At 36.1% G+C, this 23,654-nt stretch overlaps 2 protein-coding genes across 2 annotated transcripts in view; both read right to left on the bottom strand.

The window, feature by feature from the left end:
- Positions 1-6,947: 6,947 nt before the first annotated feature.
- On the bottom strand, positions 6,948-14,846 carry LOC107671023 (ras-related protein Rab-35-like). Its single transcript, XM_016463851.1, has 6 exons — positions 14,518-14,846; positions 10,943-10,993; positions 10,067-10,190; positions 8,368-8,492; positions 7,924-8,048; positions 6,948-7,541 (listed from the first exon to the last, which is right to left on the bottom strand). The coding sequence occupies exons 1-6, from the start codon at positions 14,567-14,569 to the stop codon at positions 7,413-7,415; spliced, it is 606 nt and encodes a 201-aa protein (XP_016319337.1). The 5' UTR covers positions 14,570-14,846; the 3' UTR covers positions 6,948-7,412.
- Positions 14,847-18,288: 3,442 nt separating this feature from the next.
- gcn1 (GCN1 activator of EIF2AK4) overlaps positions 18,289-23,654 on the bottom strand; it is a 68,205-nt gene continuing 62,839 nt past the window's right edge. Inside the window, exons 54-58 of the mRNA XM_016463791.1 lie at positions 23,546-23,642; positions 23,290-23,438; positions 21,772-21,882; positions 20,558-20,779; positions 18,289-19,044 (exon numbers count right to left, since the gene is read on the bottom strand). Of these exons, the coding sequence (XP_016319277.1) occupies positions 18,919-19,044; positions 20,558-20,779; positions 21,772-21,882; positions 23,290-23,438; positions 23,546-23,642 (705 nt within the window). The 3' untranslated portion in view covers positions 18,289-18,918. The remainder of the gene's footprint in view (positions 19,045-20,557; positions 20,780-21,771; positions 21,883-23,289; positions 23,439-23,545; positions 23,643-23,654) is intronic.

Below are 23,654 nucleotides of genomic sequence, written 5' to 3'. Positions count from 1 at the left end.
AACTTTAAAACCAGAAACAGCTACAGACGTTCTGCTCTTGGGTTCATTCACAGAGGTATTTTATATTCAAAAAAACAACAACAACAACTAATGAATGTAATTAAGTTTCTAACAACCACACGAATATAATCTAAAATGAACTTTCAGCAGCTGCTTAGAATCAAAAACTTATAAAAGCATGCAACATATACAAATAATAATGCAACAGGAAATTAGCAGCGTAAATGCGTCGTGGCTATTTTATCAAACATACCTGCTTGTTTTTAGCACATTTCTGGAGAAAATGTCCTCAGGACTGCTTGATAATAAACTTCAGGCTGTCTGAGTCACAATCTGACGCCAATGAACCAAAGAGCAGAAGTGTTGAGCTGTAACTTGTAGACTGCGTCTGAAAAACTGCATTGAAAATAAGGTTTACACACGTACAAACAGTAGAAATCAGAGAGAAACACCAAACTGAAGACACCATTAGACGATAATCTCAGTCCTCAGAGATGCACTGAAACTGCGGCTGTGTTCAGAATGAAATACTACTGCGCCGTACACTACACACTGTTTTTTAAAAGACAAATAATGTGACACTGTATGCAGAATGGAACAATATTTCAAACAGCAGACAAATGCTACATTGCAGTCACCAAAAATTCCAATGTCATTTTTTTTTTTTTGGTTAAAGATCTTAACATTTGTCACAAAACTGACACTACACTAGGAAAAGTCTGTAAAATAGGGCAGAGTGTTGAGTTAATACGACAACAGATAATGTCCTGACAGAAAATCACTAGTACCTTTTCCCACTTGTTTTTCTTACAGTGTAGAAATGTTAAAAATCATCATTGATATTACTTTCGGTTCATTTGTCACACTGTAAAGGGAAGGTCAAGTCCAGTGCATTGCATTGTGGGATACAGTATTCAATCCAGTGAGTGCTGTATATCTATACTGCACAACTGTAGTAGCTCATCTGAGTATTTTTGTATACAAAAAAAATAAAAAATACTGCAGGCATAATTGCACTCTCAGAAAAAAGGTACAAAATTGTCACTAGTGGTGCCACAGTAAGATACAAAAGCTAGAAGATTCATCTTTGTACCTTTATTTACTCCTACACGGTAAATGTTAGTACCTTAAATGTACATATTAGTACCTTTTTGAAAGGGTACCACCCCAAGAGACAGTCATGTACCTTTTATTTCTGAGAGTGTACTGTAGTATGCATCTAGTATGATATTGTGAACACAGCCCAGGTCATTTCTAGTGTGTACTTCCTCCAGCCTATGAGAATGAAGGGAGCACTTGTGTCCTGATCGCGAGCTGTGTGTTTTCTGTCTCGTGTTCGGTGTGTGTGAGTGTGTGAGTGTGTGTGTTTTTGGGTTCAGTCAGTGAAAGTCGGGCAGATTTTGAGTAAAGCTATGCAGCTGTCTTCTTTCTCGCAGAGTTTTGGTTCGGAGAAACCCAAAGAGTGATTTTTTTATACGTACAAAGACACAAACAGGTTTGGAATAAAAAATAAAAAAAAGGAATCAATATATTTGTAAATGTATAACTTTTGAATTGTAAAATCGACTTTTTTAGAACACTCTCCATGTAAGCGCTTGTCTGTCGTGTAGCCTGGTTTGTAAGTGTTTCTGGAGGATTCGCTGGAATCGCTGATCAGAACTGAATGTAAACCATCTGAAAACTCTCCATCCAGACCCAATACATCACACTGCTCCATTAGTAATTTTATATCGATCAGATCAATGTAAAATAAGATCTGGTCCGCAGGAGAGGTACTACAGGTCAACAGTGTTGGGCAAGTTTCTCTAAAACAGTAATCTAATTACAAATGACATCTTCAATAGTGTAACTACAGTAGTCAACATTTGAAGTGGATCAGAGAAGTTCATCAAAGTTGTCCTAAGACAAGAACGGGTATTGTTTTGGTTTTAGGACATCTTTGATGAATGGTTTTGATCCACTTCAAATGTTGACTACTGTAGATTACTGTACTAATTACTCTCTCATTAATACTTTCAAGGACAGGCATGAAAATTATTCTTGAACTGACCTAATTATTTAAAGGGAGGTTACATTAAAAACATTAATTTTAACATTAGAAGCTCAAATTGGATGTTAAATCCACTAGTTTTAGACATCAGAATTAACTGCAATTGAAAGGGATTACAGAAAGTAACCCCTTCACGTTTTTCTTGGGAAAAGTAATTAAATTACAGTAACTATTTACTTAGTAATGATTATACTAAACACTGCTCATATGAATATTCACTATAGTGACCTTTTTAATATGCAAATTTCATACAGAAATTTGAACAAATTTGTGTATTATAATAAAGTGATTAAAATTACACAGAAAACAACTCCAGTGGTTGGCAATTGTCAGAATATTTAAAGGTGGGGTAAGCGATTTCTGGTAGCCAATGTTGACATTTGAAATCACCAAAACAAACACGCCCCTACCCCAAAAATTTTGATAGCTCCGCCCCACACATACGTACGCAATCCAGGCAACGATTAGTTCTGTGAAACAAAGCAAAACCAATGTTACACCGGACGCGAGTGGCGCGGTGCGACAAAATACTATGGAACTCATTATAATCAGTGATGCTGTCTACACCATAGATATATATACATACACTGGATGCGGCGCGGCACGACACGACAAATCCCCGACAGAAATCTGCTGCTGCGTTCTATTCATGACGTATTGACACAAATTTCAAATGATTTTCAACGGTAGCTTTGGTCCAGTGTACTAGACAGACTGTAGCTGTTGCGGCGCGGTGTAGACACGGTGTTACTCGCCTATCGAGAAGAAACAAAGCAACCTCGGCATCTGATCGCAGGTCTTCCGCTCCTTGAGTTCTCTCCAGCGCTGGAAAGCTGATCCGATATTTACACGGGACCTACTTCTTGCCTTATTGCCTTCATTTGTTCCGCAGACGTTTTCCTCTTTTGTTTTTTATCCGCCATCTCTATCTTTCTGTCGCTCGGCTCACTAATGTGAGGACTGAACGCTCTCTCCTCCACATCACGAGTAGACACGCCCCTTACTGCTGATTGGCTACAAGTTTGTTTTGCAACTCGGCCCGAATCAGTTTTCTAAAGTGTTTTTGAAAAATCGCTTACCCCACCTTTAACAAAACGAATGCATAAAGATGTGTATTTGTGCATGTAAATATTCTTGGGCACTTTCAAAAGATAAAATTCCTCAAAAATGCTTATTGAAAAGTGGCTAAATCTGACATTTAAATATCACTGAAGCAAAATCTCACTTACCTTTAATTTACTCCAATTACATTTAATGCCACTTTTGGAAATTGCATTTGAAAGATCCAAACTGATGCAAAAAAAAGGATCAGATCATTTATAATTATTTTGGATGTTTTCATTAAGGCCTGTAGTGCTTCTCCTGTCTGAAACACACTGTTATATTAGCAGTGGTTTAAATCTTCCAGACAGCAGCAGCGGCTCGAATCGCTCCTCGTTTAGAGTGTTACTCGTCTCTCTTCTGTTGTTCTGTATGTAAAAACATTTCAATGTCTTTTCTTTAGATTTTCTTGCGTTTCACACTGTTCTGTAAACGTCTCGTTATGTTGACTTTGTACTGCTGTCCTTTTGCCATTTAAACACTGTTTTTGCAAGTCTCTCCAGTCTGTGTCTTGAATGTGTTTTTCCTCACAGTCATCTCCCATTTTTACAAAAACTCCCTCAAACGAGCAGCACTAGATCTTCATGCATGTGAGTGGATGTGCACGTCTTTCTATGTATATTTCATTCATAAGACAAAAACAAGTTGTTTGAATATGATCATTGGATGTTCGATAAATTATTTTAATATAAATATTGAGTATTAAGCAATTCTATTCTGATCCTGTTGGTCTGATTGTGATTCAAACAGCTTATTTTACATAGAATAAATGGGGGAAACAGATTAATAAAAGAGGGAGAGTTCAATAGCTATCCGAGTAAATAATATTGTATAAAGCAAATATGAATGGTTCTCACCAGCCTCATCAGTGCCAAGTTTCCTTCCTTAAATGCACTTTCTAAAAATCAACATACATATATCTACTCAAACACTTTATCTTTGCAGTAAATCTAAAAAACGGCTGCTGAAATACAACTTCATATCAACATGAACCTCGCTACGTTTATAGTAAATATGATACACTTAAGTCTGAATTATTCATGTGGATTACTTGATCTGTTACTTCTTTGAACAAAACCAGAAAAAGTGTCAAATGGGCTTAAAGCGAATTATCACACAGCTAATATATCGCATTTTGTAAAATTCTTCACTTCCAGACAAAGACTGCAGACAAAAGTGTATGTATCTGTACATTTGTAAGTAATACCGTGGTAAACATGTAAACAAGTCAGATTTTATACTTTCCATAAGGTGTTTGCCATTTATACTCATAGTGAGTTTGATCCGGGGTTTTTATAATTATTAAATTCTTATTTTTCCAACAGATTCCTTTAAAATACCAAGTTATATACAAATGCAGACAAACATATGTCCATGTTTAAAAAGCTTCCAATGTCTTGACGTGGAACGCACTGTGATGTATCAGAACAAAAAAAAATTAAAAATACAAATGCAAAATCTTCTCAATTATCAGATATTCCAGTAATAAAACTGAAGAATCGTTGCAGTCCTGCAATAAAAATGAAGAAGAAAGAGCAAAGCTTGTAAACAAATGTGCAATGTGATGATGCTTAATAAAGACAAGGACAAACATGCTTGTGTCAAATATTAATTCTTAAAATATTTATTAATGATTTAATTCATAAAGGGGAGGTCCACTATACATTTCTTTTCTCCAGTGTATAATATACCCACAGCTGAAAAAAGTGTTTCAACCAGCACAGTTTGCACGGACATGTGCTAGTATGTCAAACATGCTTGCATATGCACACACACATGATGAACTGAAGTCACATGACTGGGTTGAAATTGGTTCACAGCACAGCCAGGGCTTGTGGTGTGTTTTGGCTTACTAAATTAATCATGAAAAATAATGAAAATCATGCAAATACTTCTATTGGTGAATCTCACAAAACCACTCAAAAACAATTTAATTTTAGATATTAAAAAATATATATTAAAAAATGAAGCTCATTTTAGCTTCCTTAATCTTTTTCCATGTTTTGCATATTTCAGTTTTGAAGCATTTATATATCATTGTACTATTTGTTGTAATTAATTAATGCAGCTCTAAATTCATTGCATTACATAAAAAAAAATCTGCAAAAAATGCACAATGCACAAAAACATCGTAATGACTTCAATACAGATATTAAAAAGCAAAATACGGTATTTACTTAACTGCAAAAATTTTACATTTTACATTAACGTTTTAATGCAAAACAAGAGCATAAATATGCCTTTTTTCTGTTGTAATGACTTAAATGCAGATTCAAATTCATTGCATAACAAACCAATTTTTTATGCATATTCCATAAATTATGGTCTTTTTAATTTTCAGCAAAAAAGCTACATTTTTACATGAACCTTTTAATGCAGAATAGAGAAAATAATGTGCCTAAAAATTGGCTTCACTTTCATTGGGGAAAATCTTTGACTTTAATGTAGATGCATTTCATAAAAAAAAATATTTTTAATTCTTTGCCAAATTTACATTAACATTACTTTTTACATTTACATTTTAATGCAAAAGACAACATTAATGTGCCTAATAATCAGCTTCATTTTCTTTATGAAAAATAACTTTTTCTTTTAAGGTGAATTGGGACATAGTCATGTTTTGGTGAGATTCACCTCCATAGAGATGCCAATGGAAGATCACACAGAGGGATGGCAGAGCTTGTGGATCTGCCATAAAAGTGTCAATAGCGTATTCAAGAAATTTAGGGATGCACCCCATTGGCTTAAACACTTTAACATAACATCTCCCTTCCACATATAAAAACATATTACATATCATATTAGCGATAGACCCTTTCCAACGGTGCATAAACATGGTAATTATGTTTTTAAACCTTGTATCAGCGTCTTCCGGGTCCATATGATTGTACTTCATACAACCTCGTATGGCACAACGTCGCTCTCCCTTGAGATGCAGAAGATGAAATCTTGTTTTTAACACTGGCTTCGATCGAATGCATCCACAAACCCAAAGATGCGACTCCAGCGTCCAGAGAAATACTACAACGACCGATACAGAAGAGAAGTGTGTGGCAACACTGTTCTGAGATTATGGCAGCATCATCCACCCTCATCCTCTTCATCTTCACGGGAAAAATTAAAGCAGAAAAACACGAGCCTGAAGCAGCAGATGTCGTCATTGACTGTCAAAGGAGCTCTGCTGTCCACATCATGAAGACCCGAAGCCTGAACTAATGCAGTGAATCTCATAAAAACATGTAAATCTAAAAGGCAAATAGAAATTATAATTTGCATGAAAAAATGAAGCCTATTTTAGGACCATTACGTTGTTTTTTTTTAATTGACTTCATTTTCATGATGATTCATGCTAATGCTCTTTTTAATGCACATTACTGAAAAGCATCCAGATGTTTAAATTCTCATTATATTCTTATTACTATAATAGTCATTTTTAATGTACTACAGCAAAAAAATGACTGTTACAATGATTTCTTTAAATAAGCATCAATTGAATGCAGCACAACAAATACTATGATAATATATGATTACTTTACAATGTATAAACATCAAATTTCATCAAGAATTTGGCATGAAATGTGCTTGATCCTAAACAAAGTCTTCATTTTCTTTATGCAAAATATAAATCATTTTTAAATGTGACCTGGAGATGTTTTTTTGTGAGATTCACTCAATGAAAGGAAGGAACGGGCTTGAGGATCACTCATGATGGATCACTAATCAATAATGTCTAAAATTACCTAAAAAAAAAGTTGTTGGCATCTGTCTCCGATTGAGTCCATGGTGAGTAAATGTCTGTATTTGTATGATTTCATAAAAAAAAAAATAATAATAATGCAAAAACGGGGGAAAAGGCCCAAATTGTTCTTGCAGGAAAAAAAAAACCCTGGCATTCCACAAAAAAGAGAAGCAAAATAAAGAAGAAAATAAAAATCACTCCTGAGATGGTGGATAATAGAGATATATAATCACTGAAGAGTAATTCTGAAAGCATACAGAAACCTGCACGGTTTGGCGATCACGTCAGCTTGCTGGTCCTTCAATAAAGGAGGAGGATCTTTTATTAAATATCACGAATTCCACATAAAACTCCTCGACTCTCATAAAATCTGTACATTTTCTTTTAAAAAGTCTTTGTGGTTTGTCTCGGTCCAGAAAGGACTGCATTTGTCCGCAATGTGTTTTTGTGAAATCTTAACTGAGATGATCACAGTCCGTCTGCGTGTACAGACCGCCATGCAGAGGAACGTCTGTTCGTCCACTAGCAGCATTTTTTCTTTCGTTTGCTATTCTTGCTGAGTTTAATCACATCGTTCTGCTGCTGCTGCTGCTGTTTGGCCACAGACTCTTTCTTTGCCCGGAGCACCAGCTCTGTGATGCAGTTAAACATCTACACAAAGACCAGAAACACACACGGATATGTTATTGCACCCTCCAAAACTGATTCTAATAAAGATTAACATACTTTATACAACATATACGGCTCTAAAATCTGATTAGATGAGCCACGTTAGAAGCCGCTGTAAAATAGATGTCACACAGAGACATATATCAGGTAATTAAAATGTTGTTTTGACTACTTTCAACTAGGGATGTGCACAAGTGATTGATTATTCAAGTGTTCATTCTGTGAAATATGAAACTAAATACTCTAGAGCGGAGCAAAAGTAGCCTACATTTTAGAGAGTTTTCCAGACCTGGCACATAAGTGAGTTTTAGGTGTTTCACAGCACAATCTGAATGGTCCCAATACAGAGCCCTGAGGAACTCACCTCCTCCACGTCGATGTTCTCTTTTGCACTCGTCTCAAACAGACTGATGCCCATCTGCTCAGCAAACTTCTGTGCGTCATTCGTCTCCACAACCTTAGAGTTTGGATCATCATTTTTATTGCCCACTGAAGGGAGAAAATGTAGACAGAAATTAATATAGAATTCACCATTCGATTGACTTTGTCAAGTCTGCTTATTAATGTACTAAAGGGTTCATACCATGGAAGTAACATCACAACCATGGGCTCATTAACATATGACTACACACAGTGTGAATTAACACCATATTTCATATGCAAAGATATTAGCCAATCAAAACAGTGGTCATTTACAAATAGAACTCGACTTGAAAATAAATAAATAAAACTAAATAAAACAATATACATATAAAAATAATAAAAAATAAAATAAAACGTAACATGCAACATTTACTGGAGAACTCACCTAATATTCGACAGACGTCATCGCAGTTCTGGTTTATTTCATGCAGCCATCGTTTGACATTGACAAAGGACTCGGCACTGGTGACATCATACACTACTATGACCCCATGGGTTCCTCTGTAATACCTGAGAATGAAAATAAGGAGTTTTGAAGAGTTCAGCTTTAAAATTAACAAGAATTTCTCTCAGTAACCAACAGTGGATGGAGGAACAGGCCTCTGGCTTTAAAAGCACAGGCCGTATTCTGTCTCCAAACACAGACACAAAGACATGCACGCACAAAGAGCTCTTTGAGAGGCCTGGAGTGACCAAACCCATGTGTGTCATTGACCAAGCCTGTCACAGTTCTATCACAGCCCTTAATAACAGATCAAAACCTCACATAAACATGCATGACCGTACATACACACTAATGAGACACTAATGAAGCGGCATACACTCCCTTGTTAGCTACTTAATGACCAACCGGCTTCAGACCATTGCACACTTTAACTACGTCGCCACATTAACACAAGACCAAAACTTACAAAAAAGTGTCTTTGCATTTTGACAGACATAAGTAGTTTGAAGTCTTAAATATTTTAATGCAAGGCATAATTTGGAGGATTTTTGCAGGTTTTATGAAGTAAATTTAAGACTTTTTAAGACCAAGAAAATGTAAGAAAAAAATTGAATGCAACACAATATGTCAATAGGCCTATTTGTGCCTTGTTCTCCAGTGCAAATTCTTAAAAAGATTATTAAATCAAGTTGCATTTCCTTGAGAAGCAAAATAACAAATTAAGTCTTGTTTATGAGAAATCTATCTATCAAAATTAAGTACTTAAAACAAAGTTGTCAATGGGCTCAGAAATATCAATTTAATTCAAATGGAAAACAAGTTTTTTATATTCCACTGGCAGATATTTGTTCTTGTTTTGGGCATAAACTCATTCAATTTTGTTCAGTTTCTCAGAAAACAAGACCTCATTTCTTCATTTTACATCTCAAGTAAATGTATCTCGATTTAAAGATGTTTAGATATTGGAAAACAAAACAACAATAGTAAGGAAGTCATAAGACCTGCAGTACTCTGATTTCTCAGGTAAAGCTGCAATTGAAACTTAAGCTAGCTATTAATTAAATGCACTTTATGAAGCAAAACCTGTATGATAGCTTCTACACAAACCAAGTTTATTATGTAATAGTGTGTGCTTCAGGAAATGTCAGATACATCCAAACATCCCAACAAATAAATCCTCTTGCCACAGGAACTGTGAACTTAAAGCCCAAGGACAGCTTCAGTCCTAGAGTGCCGATGGTAGACGCTGATCCTCAGTCAAACAGCGGCTATAAAACGTTACAGCACTAATTAGGAACTTCAAACAGATTCCCTGAAGCGTTCTGTTCGCAACATTAACACAGCCACACACAACACCCACAAAGATGTCTTGGAACATTATTTTCAATGTCTTAGAATGTTATTACTGAAACTAAGAATGAAAGCACCATTTCTATTCAAATACAAATACCATAAAGAATTTATTCAGACCAAGGAAGATTTATTCTTCCTGTACTAAACTTTCTTTGAGCACATTTCTGACCCTTTGTATTATGATTTATTCTGAAATATGAAAAGCACATGCATGTGCACATCATAGAACATACATAGGATACGTTCAGCTCAGCAGTAGTTTGATAATGTCATGCGTTTGACTCACGTAGATGTGATGGTTCGGAATCGCTCTTGTCCGGCTGTGTCCCATATCTGCAGCTTCACCTTCTCTCCATTAATCTCCACCGTCCGGATCTTGAAGTCGACTCCTATAGTGGTGATGTAACTACCTACAACACAAAGCAAAACCAAAGAGCATGCATTGAATATGCCATCATAATAGATTGGCTTGGGCTTTTTCTAGTCCTTTATTTTCATAATACGTTCTATAAACCTGAAGTCCTAAATCCTGAAGAATATTTTAGGAACACCACACTGTTGGCCTACATAGAGCTTATGCATCACACGACCCATTATTAGACATGACAATATGGCAATGATTTCAGTTCGAGCAAAAATACTGTAAAATTTGTATTAATGTGGAATAATATAACAATTTGAATAACTTTTCTATTTGAAAATATTTTAAAATGTAATTTATTCCTGTGATGCAAAGCATCATTACTCCAATTTTCAGTGTCACATGATCCATCAGAAGCTTTCTAAAGTTTAAATGTCTTTACTCTCACTTTTAATCAATTTAATGCATCCTTGCTGAAAAGCATTAACTTCTTTACTGACCCCATAATTTTGAATGGTAGTGTATCATTCATAAACTTATTTGATTTCTCTTTACAAATTAAAATAAGAGTTACTTGAATTTATTAATTTCCATAAAAGCTGCACAAGAACTTGGATGATTTCTCTTTTTTTAATTTAATGAACATAAGGTAGAGGACAAACTAAAATACTCTCAACACAAACAGCAGCTGTAACAGGCCATCTTCACGCTCTTGGCTTCAGAAAATCTCAGGACTGTCTGCACCCTGCAAGCATGATAATAAATCAGACAGATGACGCTGGACATGTTCATGCATCTTACCTGAAAAAGTGTTGTCTGCAAAGCGCAGGAGAAGACTGCTCTTTCCAACACCTGGAACGACAGACAGACAGACAGACAGACAACAAACAAAGAATGAGGAAAAACCACGAAACATATGATGCAGCAGATTTCAGCTGGCTCCAGCAAACCAGACGAAAGCTCTGGACTAACGCCTGCTCACCGTTAACATTCACCATGTGGTTTCTCACACAGCTTTCAGATTTACTGCTTAGAGACAAAACCTAAACTCTGAGAAACATGATGTCCTCACTGAGACGCTTTCCTTAAAGGGGTCATATGACATTGCTGTGTATTTGGTGTAATGCAATGTGTTTGTGCGGTTTAAGGTTAAAAAAACACATTATTTTCCACATATGGTACATTATTGTTGCTCCTCTATGCCTCACCTTTCTGAAACGCATCGATTTTTACAAATCTCATCGGTCTGAAAAGCGAGGTGTGCTCTGATTGGCCAGCTATCCAGTGTGTTGTGATTGGCTGAATACCTCAAGCGTGTGACGGAAATGTTATGCCCCTTACCATACTGTGATGATGCCCTGTCAGGCCGGAGCGATGATTCAAAAACATGAAAACCCATTACAAACGAGGCATTTGTTGCATCCAGTGGGGACATAATTACTGATTATAATGACTTGTACGGTCTTTTTACACGTTGCGTTGCATATCGTGCCGCGTAAACATAAAACCATGCTGTGATTGTTCTGGAACAGTGTTGTAAATACAACTTAACCACTGATTTCTAGTCGTGTCCTCTTTTGGATGGACAAACAAAGTAGTTTCGCTTTCACAACGAAACAGCGAGTCTTCATGACATGGCGGCGGTGGCGGCACCAATACTACAGCGAGAATCAAAGTTACGCCTTCTTTCTTTGCGTAAACATTTGGGCGGCGTTATGCAAATCTTCCCACACAGTGACATAGACATGTGGGGGCGTGTTTAAACGAGGCGGTTTAGGAGGGCGTGGACAAGTCTTAACTTTTATAAAGAATATCTCTTTGGGTTTGAGACTTTAGTCTTTGCAACTTTAGGGATCTTATCTATTCACGAACAGCTTGTAACACTCCAAAGAGAAAGGAAAACTTGAAATCGTATCATATGACCCCTTTAAATGATGTCAGGACCAAAATAATCTCACATACCAGCATAAAATTGGATCCACACCACAGATTACTCTACATTTAGACAGGAAGAGACAATGACCATGTAACTTTCTTCAGGGGTTTGCAGGTAATTCAAAACAGCAAAGTCAGCCAATCAGATTGGAGCAGTGAGATTTTTGTGTGGAATATGAATGTGGTGGTTCATGAACGGTCTGTAGGCGTGCCGTCTGAGACTACAGCCAACACACACTACCGCTGACTCTCAGAAAGGAAGATAAACCAAGCAAACATCCTCTCCTGACAAATGACGCCACTAACACACAGGATAAAAGAGTTGACATGCTTTATCCAGAGAAGGTCTATAGAAATGCATCAAATCACTTTCCAAGCAAACTCAGATTCCAGCAGTATGAGTGTAACTCGTTTACTGAAGAACAATATTACAGGACTTGCTTGCAGTGGACAATCTGCATTTCGATTCTGCAGACAGATATTCATATCAATCAATCAGTCTCAAGTCTCTCAAAAAGAGAACATAATCGAACAATTAAAGCCGCAAGAAATCATATCAAATGTTCCAATTAAAAATTAAATCTAAAGTTATATTACAAGCCAGACAACCAGTGTCAAAAGCGAGCCTGTCTATCCCTGTGGGACAAATCCAGCCGATTTTCTTTCATCACAGACCAGAGATCTGTACCATATCATTAGGTCACTTCATTAGAGTTCAGAACTGAAGCAGAGCCCAAATAAAAGCCCTCAGAGGACAAAAAACTGAAACCCTGAGGCCTGTGTGTCCATCTACTGTAGCCCACAGCAGCCAGCATCTCTCACTTGTGTAATCAATGATCGTAAAGCGATACACTTCATAGGTAATGTGATATATAGTATATAATACAATTATTTGTTTATATTATATATACAGTATATAAATAAATCATATTATAAACATATTATAATGATTTCTGAAGGAGTAATGATGCTGAAAATTCAGCTTTGCATCACAGGAATATATTAGATTTTAAAGTATATTAAAATAGAATGCATTTATTTTAAAATGCAATAATTATTTCACAATATTACAGTTTCTTCCCAGTATTTTTTAAATGCAGCCTTAATGAGCATAAGAGACCTTTTTAAAAAACATTAAATATCTTACTGATCCCAAACCTTTGAATGGCAACACACACACATTATTTATTATTTTATTATGTAAGTTACATATTTAATTATTAGGTACTATAAATAAAACTTATAATATATTTTATATAATATCTTACATTTAAAGTGTAGATAAAACAAAATATATAATAAAATAATGTTTATATATCTACACACTTTCTCTCTCCATATATAGATATATAAACTAATTATTTTATACTATATAATCACATTATATACAAAGTATACAAATATAAATGGATTGGATAAATGGAAATTTTAGTATTCCTTGATTCAAACCAGCAATTGAGAATTCAACACAAACAATGTGACATTTTAATAACATACAGTTCATCCAAACAGTTTGAGCTCATTTGAGTCGTCTGCTTCACATGCGAAGGTGCAAAAACTCAAACCACAAGAACCGCAAGCTGTGATGTGTTGCTGGCTGTTAACCATCCCGTGAAAACAGGACACACTCGCCTTTGCTTTTATGCAAACGCTAGATCTCCTTTACTCACACCTGAACAAGAGGCTCAACTTTAACCAACTGACACCAAAACAAAGCACTTTCTGTGTTAAAATCAGCACTTGCAAACACTTGAAATATCCAGATTTCAGTTTCTGATCAGTTCATTCACAGGTACAGAAGTTGTTGCATCTGTTTGCCCTGTGAACTTTCACATATCATTTAAGTAATAAAAGAACCTGTTCACTTAAGTGACACTTAATATGTCTTTATGTCATTTATTAAATCTGTATCCGTGCATCTCAAATGCTGCAGGATCATTGATTTTCTCTAGCTTCAGTTTTCTTCATTTTTGTATAAAGATGCATCAAGTCAGCTCTCCCCAAGTTCACACAGACGTCGAGAATCACATTCACTATCAGCATATTCAAGCAAATGTCTTATTTACAACACAGATGTATTGTTTTATCATTTTAAACCAAGTATTTCAAATGTTTTGACTGCATAGCGTTTATATTTTCAACAAATCGCTCTTACTTTTATATTCTAGATTCTAATGCACTGATATTCAGACATATGGATCGTGTCTGAAGTGTTTAAATACTTTCTGAATCAATGCACTTCAGTTGTAGTGCTGAATAAATGATGCATAGAGCAGGATCTCCGGATCTCGGGCCTGTGTGCGGCGATCAGCCCTAAAGCAGCGACACAACGACAGAAACACGCTCGTGTGTCCGTTAGCTTCTTTGAGCTCACAGCTTTAATACGAGACACTCAGAGCCCCCAGAGCCTCGCGCCGGCCCGCATCCGCGGCGTCTCTTACCGCTGTCACCGATGATCAGCAGTTTGAAGAGGTGATCGTAGTCGCGGGCCATGCCGGTGGTGGGAGGCTCAAACCCCGCGCCTTCGCTGCAGCTTCGCGCCTCTCTCCAGCCGAACGCTTGGCTGGAACCCGTCTGACGTCCCGCTCGGATAAGAGCGGACAATTTCCCTCCGGTAGATGCCGAAAGCAGCGGGCTTGTCGTCGGGGTTTGGCGGTGTCAGCAGTCACTCGCTCATTACCGGAAACGGCGCTTCCTCCTGCTGCACAGAGCGGCGGATGACCAATCAGAGAGCGCCGACGCCATATGACGTAACAGCCGTCAACAAGCCCGCGTCGCGATACAAAGGATCAAAGGATGCGTGTATTTGCTGCATATGGGTCAGATGGCGTCAAGTGCATTTAATTATTACAAAAAATCATAAAATAGGTCAAATTGGTTAGAAAAATTATAAAAGTTCTTTTTTTATTTAATTTAAATTGAATGCAAGTGCGAAAAAGAACTTTTTAAAATAATTTTATGCAGCAACAACAACATTATAATAAGTAATAATAATACTTAATAATAATGCTTCACAACTTCAGTGTATATTATAATACAAGCTCTTAATCATTATTTTCAAACGTTTTTTAAATTTATTTTCTAGGCTATGAATTGAATCCATGAATATCAAGATGTTTTTTGAGCATATTTATTTATAATTAATATATATATATATATATATATATATATATGTGTGTGTGTGTGTGCATTGTTTTTATAGCCTCATTACATTACAACAAAATGTTTTTTTTTTGGTATATATATATATATACCTTTTTATTATGGAAACATGTTGACTGCTTTACAAAAAAATGTCATGTTTTGGACACATCTAATAATACAGTATTTTTTTATATTTATTTTTAACTTTGCAAATACCATGATAACATGGTAATCATCAGTGGAATGTACTATACATTTGACAGTATTACCATCTGATACCACCACAGTGCTTTTTAAAGCAAGGTCTCATTTTTTCTTGGTGCCAACAAAGAAATGTATTCATGACGTCTCAGCAGTTTGTCAGTGAGAGCCAGAAAACTCTGGGCAACTTTCCAAAGCAGTCTGAACTTTGACAATCTGCCAGAAAACTGCAGATTTTATCCCCTCAGGATTAGCTGAAGATGAATTATGTTGCATATGAGCTCAGTAATGACACACAGATGGGTTTGCGATACACTAAATCTGCAGATGTGTCTGATCACTGCTGAAACCTTCAAACCTTTCAATAAAGATTTCAGATCTGTGGCTTTATGATGATGGAAACACCTTTGTTAGTGTAATAACCCTATTGTCTAATAATTCAAGATCTATCTATCTTATACTTGTAGCTCACAGATAAGTCTGATTTCAGAGCGGTAAACAATTCCAGAAAACAAGAACTGGTTAGTCTTTAACTTTATGTTGTTAAGCTGTTTTGTGTTCATCTGCTTCTCCCATTTGCTCTTTTTACATTGACTATCACTCCATTTAGACTAATACAATCAGACACAACAATAATTTCTCAAATATTTATTACAATACAGTATAAATTGAACATTCAAAATTAAATGGTAAGAGACTGGATGCTTTTACTGATTTCCAACTGAACTGTCACCAACTGAAATGCAGTGGTCAAACTATTTAAATATAGTGAAAGCAGCTTCAAATTTTATCATATTGCACAATGTTTCCATCTAACATGTATTTTGAGGTGCAGCTAGTCATATTAATGTTGTGATTCACTAATAAACCAGTTACCTCACCAGAATATGTTCGCAGATGTTGGATGTTATCTTTGGAATGGAAATATTGATATTTTATTGGTAAACATCGTACTTTTTTCGCTTATTTCAGTTATTAATGTCATTAATACAAAAACTAGCGAGCTGCCAGTAGTAGTACTGACAGTGTCGTGTGAACATGGTTGAAGACTTGAAAAGCAGAGGAACAGACAAACCGATTCAATTGAGTGAGTCATTTACACTGGAACCACTCCAATTGATTCAAATTTGTGACTTCGATCATTCAGTTCATGCGATTCACTAGCAAAAAAAAAAAAAAGCCATTAATTTTCAAATTTTGACAGTTTATAATGATTTTTAAAAGCACGGATGGATGAAACGGAAACGAAACTCAGAATCAGTTAAACTATTGTGTCGCAAAATGATTCACTGTTTCGAAGCACTCCAATCGGATCACATAATGGCAAATCATTTGATTCAGATTGGGACTTAAAATTTCGTATCGCGAATCATTTGATTTAGATCAGGACTTCAGAGCGGGTTTGCGAATCATTATTCAGTTCGGGACTACGGAGAGCAGATCGCAAATAATTTGGAACTTCGGAGCAGGTTCATGAATCTATTGATTCAGATCGGAACTTCGGAGCACGGATCACAAATCATTTGATTAAGATTGGGACTTCGATTGGAGCGGGTTCGCGAATCATTTGATTTAGATTGTACCTTCGGATCGTGGATCATTTGATTCAGATTGGGACTTCAGAGCGCATACCGAATATCAGTTGATTCAGATTGGAACTTCGGAGCGCAGATCGCGAATCATTTGATTCAGATCAGGACTTAATCAGAGCGGGTTCGCAAATAATTTCATTTAGATTGGAACTTCGGATTGAGGATCATTTGATTCAGATTGGGACTTCAGAGCACGTATCAAATATCAGTTGATTCAGATTGGAACTTCGGAGCGCAGATCGCGAATCATTTGATTCAGATCAGGACTTAATCAGAGCGGGTTCGCAAATAATTTGATTTAGATTGGAACTTCGGACCGCGGATCATTTGATTCAGATTGGGACTTCAGAGCACGCATCAAATATCATTTGATTCAGATTGGGACTTCGGAGCACGTATGAAATATCATTTGATTCAGATTGGAACTTCGGAACGCAGATCGCGAATCATTTGATTCAGATCAGGACTTAATCAGAGCGGGTTTCGCAAATAATTTGATTTAGATTGGAACTTCGGATCGCGGATCATTTCATTCAGATTGGGACTTCAGAGCACATATCAAATATCAGTTGATTCAGATTGGAACTTCGGAGCGCAGATTGCGAATCATTTGATTCAGATCAGGACTTAATCAGAGCGGGTTCGCAAATAATTTGATTTAGATTGGAACTTCGGATCACGGATCATTTGATTCAAGATTGGGACTTCAGAGCACGTATCAAATATCATTTGATTCAGATTGGAACTTCGGAGCGCAGATCGCGAATCATTTGATTCAGATCAGGACTTAATCAGAGCGGGTTCGCAAATAATTTGATTTAGATTGGAACTTCGGATCGCGGATCATTTGATTCAGATTGGGACTTCAGAGCACGTATCAAATATCAGTTGATTCAGATTGGAACTTCGGAGCGCAGATCGCGAATCATTTGATTCAGATCAGGACTTAATCGGAGCGGGTTCGCAAATCATTTGATTCAGATTGGGACTTCAGACTATCCTAAATCTTTAAAACCACAGTTTTACTACAAATATCATATGGTTAGTGTAGCAAAAACATTTACCATGGTTTAACTGTATTAACTATAGTTTCCAAAGTAAGACAATGCTTATGATTTTCAAGGGTTTATAATTTAGTAGAGATACTAAATAGACTAGATTGTCCCTAGCAATAATTTTGATCAAACAATTAAATGTCTGTTGTCTGCTGTTATGTCCCCACCAATGCCAAAATCAAACCTACGCACTTGGATGGAAGTACTTTTTTGGGCTTCAAAATCTCGACCACCATTCATTGGCATTAAAAAGCTTGGAAGACCCAGGACATTTTTTAATATAGTTTTCAGATCTTATAAAGATGCACGAAATGTTGATCAGGAATTAAAACATTGAAACACAAACATAAATGTAATTTCTTTAAGTCATACGGTTTATTAAATCAAGGTTTTCATTTTCTATTTTTTCATACAACCATTATTATTGGACACAGCGCTAATTGGAAAAATCAGCATCACATCCTTTGGGTTGTTAATGGCTCACGCGTCTCTCACACACTCAGAGAAATCAATTACAACAGCGAGAAACTGCTTACCATCCAAACAAAATATAAAAGGGCATCAGAACATCAATGTTTGAAAAGAATTGGCACAAATTAATACTTCATCTTTCAGAAGAAAACCAAATGAAAAATATACATTTACAAATTAATAGCCAATTAAGGACAATGCAGATTTTAGATGATGATTTTAGGGGCTCAGCACAATAAATACTTTCCCAGGCTTTCCTTGTGGCGTAAATTACGTGAGTCAAAGCTAGCGTGAGGAGAGTGTGTGTGACTGACAGATGCAGGATCTCTGAGAACAGCAGCGGCTACAGGACTGGATTCAAAGCAGCTGAAGCTGTCCATCATGTCAGGATGGTGTCATCGATCTCTTCGTTGGAGTCGGGAAGGCTGGAGATCTTCTTCAGGGATCTGCGGTAACATTCTGACAGCAGCTCATTACTGGCCGTGTCCAGGATTGCATTGATGCTCTGAAACGAATTTACACATGCAGACGTTATTCCAAGTGCTGTGCCATGATTGGTTAGGAGACGTATTGTTTAAGAGGTGACTTTTAAGGTGTTTTTCGATCACTGGTCTGTTTTTATAGTATGGAAAAAGCTGTGGATATTCTGCACAACATCATCTTTTGTTTTCCAAACTGAAAACAAAAATGACTTAAAAAAAAAAACGTTTTCACTCAGAAATTGCTAGTAAGTTTCACAAATAATTACAAAGTGGCAAGTAACATTAAACGTGAAATTCTGAAGTAGAAAGACTGAAATACTATTTTCTTGTAAAACATACTCCAATAACACATTACAAGTAACGCTAGTTATGTAATCAGATTACTTTACCCAAGTAACTAGTAAAGTAACACATTACTTTTAAATTGACAATGAAATATCAGAGTTACTTTTTCAAATAATCAATGCCAGTTACTTTGTTTTCCTATTTACTGATACCTCTCCCTGTGGCCTGTTCCCATGTTGATAAAAATCTGGAGTGAGGTTCAGAGGCACTTCCTTTAGCCTGAGGCTCATTCAGTTCACTTTTGGTGTCAAAAGGCCTTTACATTTTCCAGTTTTTATTAAAAAATAAATAAGCAAGCCCCAAGTAACTAGTAAAGTAACACATTACTTTTAAATTGACAATGAAATATCAGAGTTACTTTTTCAAATAATCAATGCCAGTTACTTTGTTTTCCTATTTACTGATACCTCTCCCTGTGGCCTGTTCCCATGTTGAGAAAAATCTGGAGTGAGGTTCAGAGGCACTTCCTTTAGCCTGAGGCTCATTCAGTTCAGCCTTTACATTTTCCAGTTTTTATTAAAAAATAAATAAGCAAGCCCAGTTCAGGTGAAAAAAGTAATGCAAAAGTAACGCATTATTTTCCATATAAAGTTGCACAATTAGATACTGTTTTAAGGAGTAATGCAATGTTGTAATACATTACTTTACCCAACACTTTCAATAAAAGCACCCTTCAATAGAAGCTATGTCCATCCACATACTTTATGCAAATTGAGATTACATAAAAATGCTGGATGGAAACGGCAAGATGTGCGTAAAATCTTAAAATGCACATGAAAACGTGTGCGCTCAATTGAGTCGGATATATTTTTTATCTGACAAGAAAACGTGCATATGCATAAACAAAATGTGAAAATATTGCACAAAAAACTTCGATGGAAATAATGAATAAATTCCTCAATGCGCAGCAAAAAAACTGCTGTGACTTTGCCTCAACTGACCTATGACTGGATAACTGGACTAACCAGTGCACTGATCTTATCACAAACCATACATATATACAGTATGTATGTAATATTAGTTTTTTGTTTTTTTTTGCAAATCAGTTTTTTTTTTCCAAGATACAGGCCTGCATTATCTTTAATTACAAAAAATAGACTTTTTACATACATTTAGATAATTTAAAGAAAAAAATGATTACAAACAGAATTTTTTACGGTGCATGGAAGGCAACATCGTGTGAGGACTGACCTGCATGCAGTCTTCTCCCTGGCGCAGCCGCAGCAGGCTGACGAGCGTGTGTTCGCTCTGCGCTCGGACGCTGGTGTTCTTATCCTTGGTGTTGTCCAACAGGGCTTTGATGACCGGTTTGACCAGACTGGGCTCCAGAGCGGGAGTCTCCGCCTCCTTACACACCCACCACAGCACGCGCTCCGTCACCAGACGAATGTCACTCGACTGGTTCTGCAGACACTGTGGGAGGAGCCACGGCAGACAGCGAATTCAGCTTCTCTGATGTGTGTCCGTCCAACTAACGTGTTTGAGTTTGTTCGCAATGTGTACAAAAAACATCTTGTGGAATATGTATGGAATATAACCAGATAGGGCTGTATGATAAATCAATTTATCGAAAAACATTAAGTCCATGATATTGACAAGTTTTAAAAATGTTTATTTTAAACAATTTTCAATATTTTGTAGAAATTATACCAGAAATATATTACTATTGTAAAGTAAATGTAATTCTCAAAGTAATAATAATAATAAAAACATGACATTGATTGACTATTTTTAGTAGTAAGGAATATCATATAACCAAGATATTTTTATTCATGTATTAATTTATACACTATACAACTTTTCTTGTGCAGCACCTTATTTGACAATAAAAAAAAAAATTGTTATATTTACATTTGATTACATGTTAAAACATTGATTAAATTGTTAAAGCTGTATGAATTCACCTTATACCTTTTTAATTATAAATGTGCATTAAAAGAATTAGGATACAATTACAATTAATTTCACACGTCCATAGTTTTAGTTTACACATACTAGTTGTTTATGTTCATTGTTGAGGTCTAAGAAATACATCAAATGCATCTCCTTCCCTATTAATGGTATTAAATGAATATTTTGTTATCAATTTTGAATGATATGAAACAAAATAATATTCTTGTCCATATTATCCAGCCCTACACTACATGACAAATTGTATCCCATAATGCAAAGTGCTCTAATGAACCAGAAACAATATTGTGATAAACTATTTAACTAACAATGAGAAATACTTCTAAAGCATTTATGTTAATTTGAACATTTACTATTACTTATTGGACCCTAGTTAACATTACTAACAATAACCAGCTATATTTTTATTAACTAATGCTAACAAAGATTATTAAATACTGTACACTACTGTATGGAAGGCGGTTTATCTCAGTGTATGCTGGAGTCAGTCTCACCTTGACGAACTGTGTGATGATGCGGGGTGAGATGCTCTCCGGTCCTCCTGTGCGGAGCTGGTGTCTCATCAGGTAACCCATGGCTCTGATGCCGCTGCAGGCGATGGGGATCTGAAGAAAACACACACACACACACACACACACACACACACACACACACACACACACACACACACACAAGAATCAAATGTTTGCACCACAGTTACATAACAGAGCGTTCATGAATGCATAGTAAAAAAAAAAAAACAGCAAGATCTTGTGAAAATCATAAGCTCTAATCTTTGGCTGGTGTTAAACGACGTCCAGAAGTCACAGGCTTCCAGGGTTCTTACACAATTTCCATTTCAAGTTCTAGGGCTGCACGATTATGACAAAAATCATAATTGTCGATTATTCCTTTGAAATTGTAATTGCGCTTATTAATTACGATTAAATGAATGATGTTTACACCTTTGTTTGAAGCAACTGCATGCCGTATTTTTATATGAAAATAAACAAGCTGAAAACACTAACTGAAAAACTTTTATTGCTTTTCTATAGTATTAAGCCTCAAATGTCAACTATACATCGGATTGGTTTCTTCTTTAAATAAAAAGGTAAAACTATGCATGGTATTATGTTATACTAAAACTAAAATTAAAACAATGGAAAAACCTTTAAGATAACATGTACAAAGAAAAAAGCATCTTAAGCATGCAGAATAACATAAGTGGACTTTGAACGATTAATTGCTGCTTTGAACAATTACGTAATTGTGGCATCCGTAATTGTAATCGCGATTAGAAATTTGATTAATTGTGCAGCCCTAAGTTCTATACTTTTCCATACTCAAATGTCCAGATTTTTCAGAACATACTGAACATGATAAATTATTTTATGTATTTATTTATGATTTATCACCTTATCAGCAGCAATGACTATATTCATGGCAAAACCAACAGTGTTATGGATTACATTGTTTACAATAGTTTAACAATTTTGTCTTAAAACATACAAAAGTATACAATTTATTCAGTCATGTAAAATTTTGATTGCCTGCTCTAAATGTCATGAAAAACACTCTGCTTGTATAACAAATTATGATTTTTTTTATTTTATTTAAATTTAATTAATCAATTAACTTATTTTTTTTTTGTTAGAAGTTCTTAATTTTATATTTTAGAAATCAGAATAGGGACAATAGTCTGGAAACAAACATTTTTCCATTCTCTTGTTTTCTTTTTTCCTGTACTTGTCCAGGTCTGGAAATGACTAAAATTTAATTCTGTATTTTCCATACTGCGAAACCCTGAGCTTTATTCAGTATGAAAAGCTGCTGCAATGAGCATCTATGAGGAAGAACCAGTCAGTGGATTTAGGAAAGTTTTAAAGGTTCAAGCAATGAACAAACATTTGAATATTCCTAAGTATTGACTGTCAACATTTTAAGATTTAATTGGCCCTAAACACAGGCATTTTTTGGCCTCACTGGGTTACAACACGAGTTTGACTTCCTGCTGATTCACTGCGGTGTCTTACTCTGTCTGCGGTGGCACTGGATAAGACGGTCTCCAGCACAGTCGAGCTGTACTCCTCCGAACACAGCTGATCAGGAGCGGACTTCACCGCGATAGCCAGAGCCAAACTACGGCCGTGACGCACCATCCAGTCCACGCCAGACACATCCGCTGCAGACAAACAGATAACATGAGAGGATTCAGTTCTAGATTGAAGTGCTTTTCTTGATGCATCTCATCTGAAAGCACTGGCAGGCCTGAGATGTGTGTGATCTTACCGAGGACATGCTGCTGTAACACATTCTTGAGCTCCTCTTCTGACAGGAAGGCACACAGCTCGCCAACACAGCCTGCAGAGGCCATTCTCGTGGCATCCTACGCGCGCAC

The sequence above is a fragment of the Sinocyclocheilus anshuiensis genome, unplaced genomic scaffold (assembly GCF_001515605.1).
Source record: "Sinocyclocheilus anshuiensis isolate Anshui unplaced genomic scaffold, SAMN03320099.WGS_v1.1 scaffold332, whole genome shotgun sequence".
Lineage (NCBI taxonomy): Eukaryota > Metazoa > Chordata > Actinopteri > Cypriniformes > Cyprinidae > Sinocyclocheilus > Sinocyclocheilus anshuiensis.
This window is presented reverse-complemented; position numbering and strand designations above follow the sequence as displayed.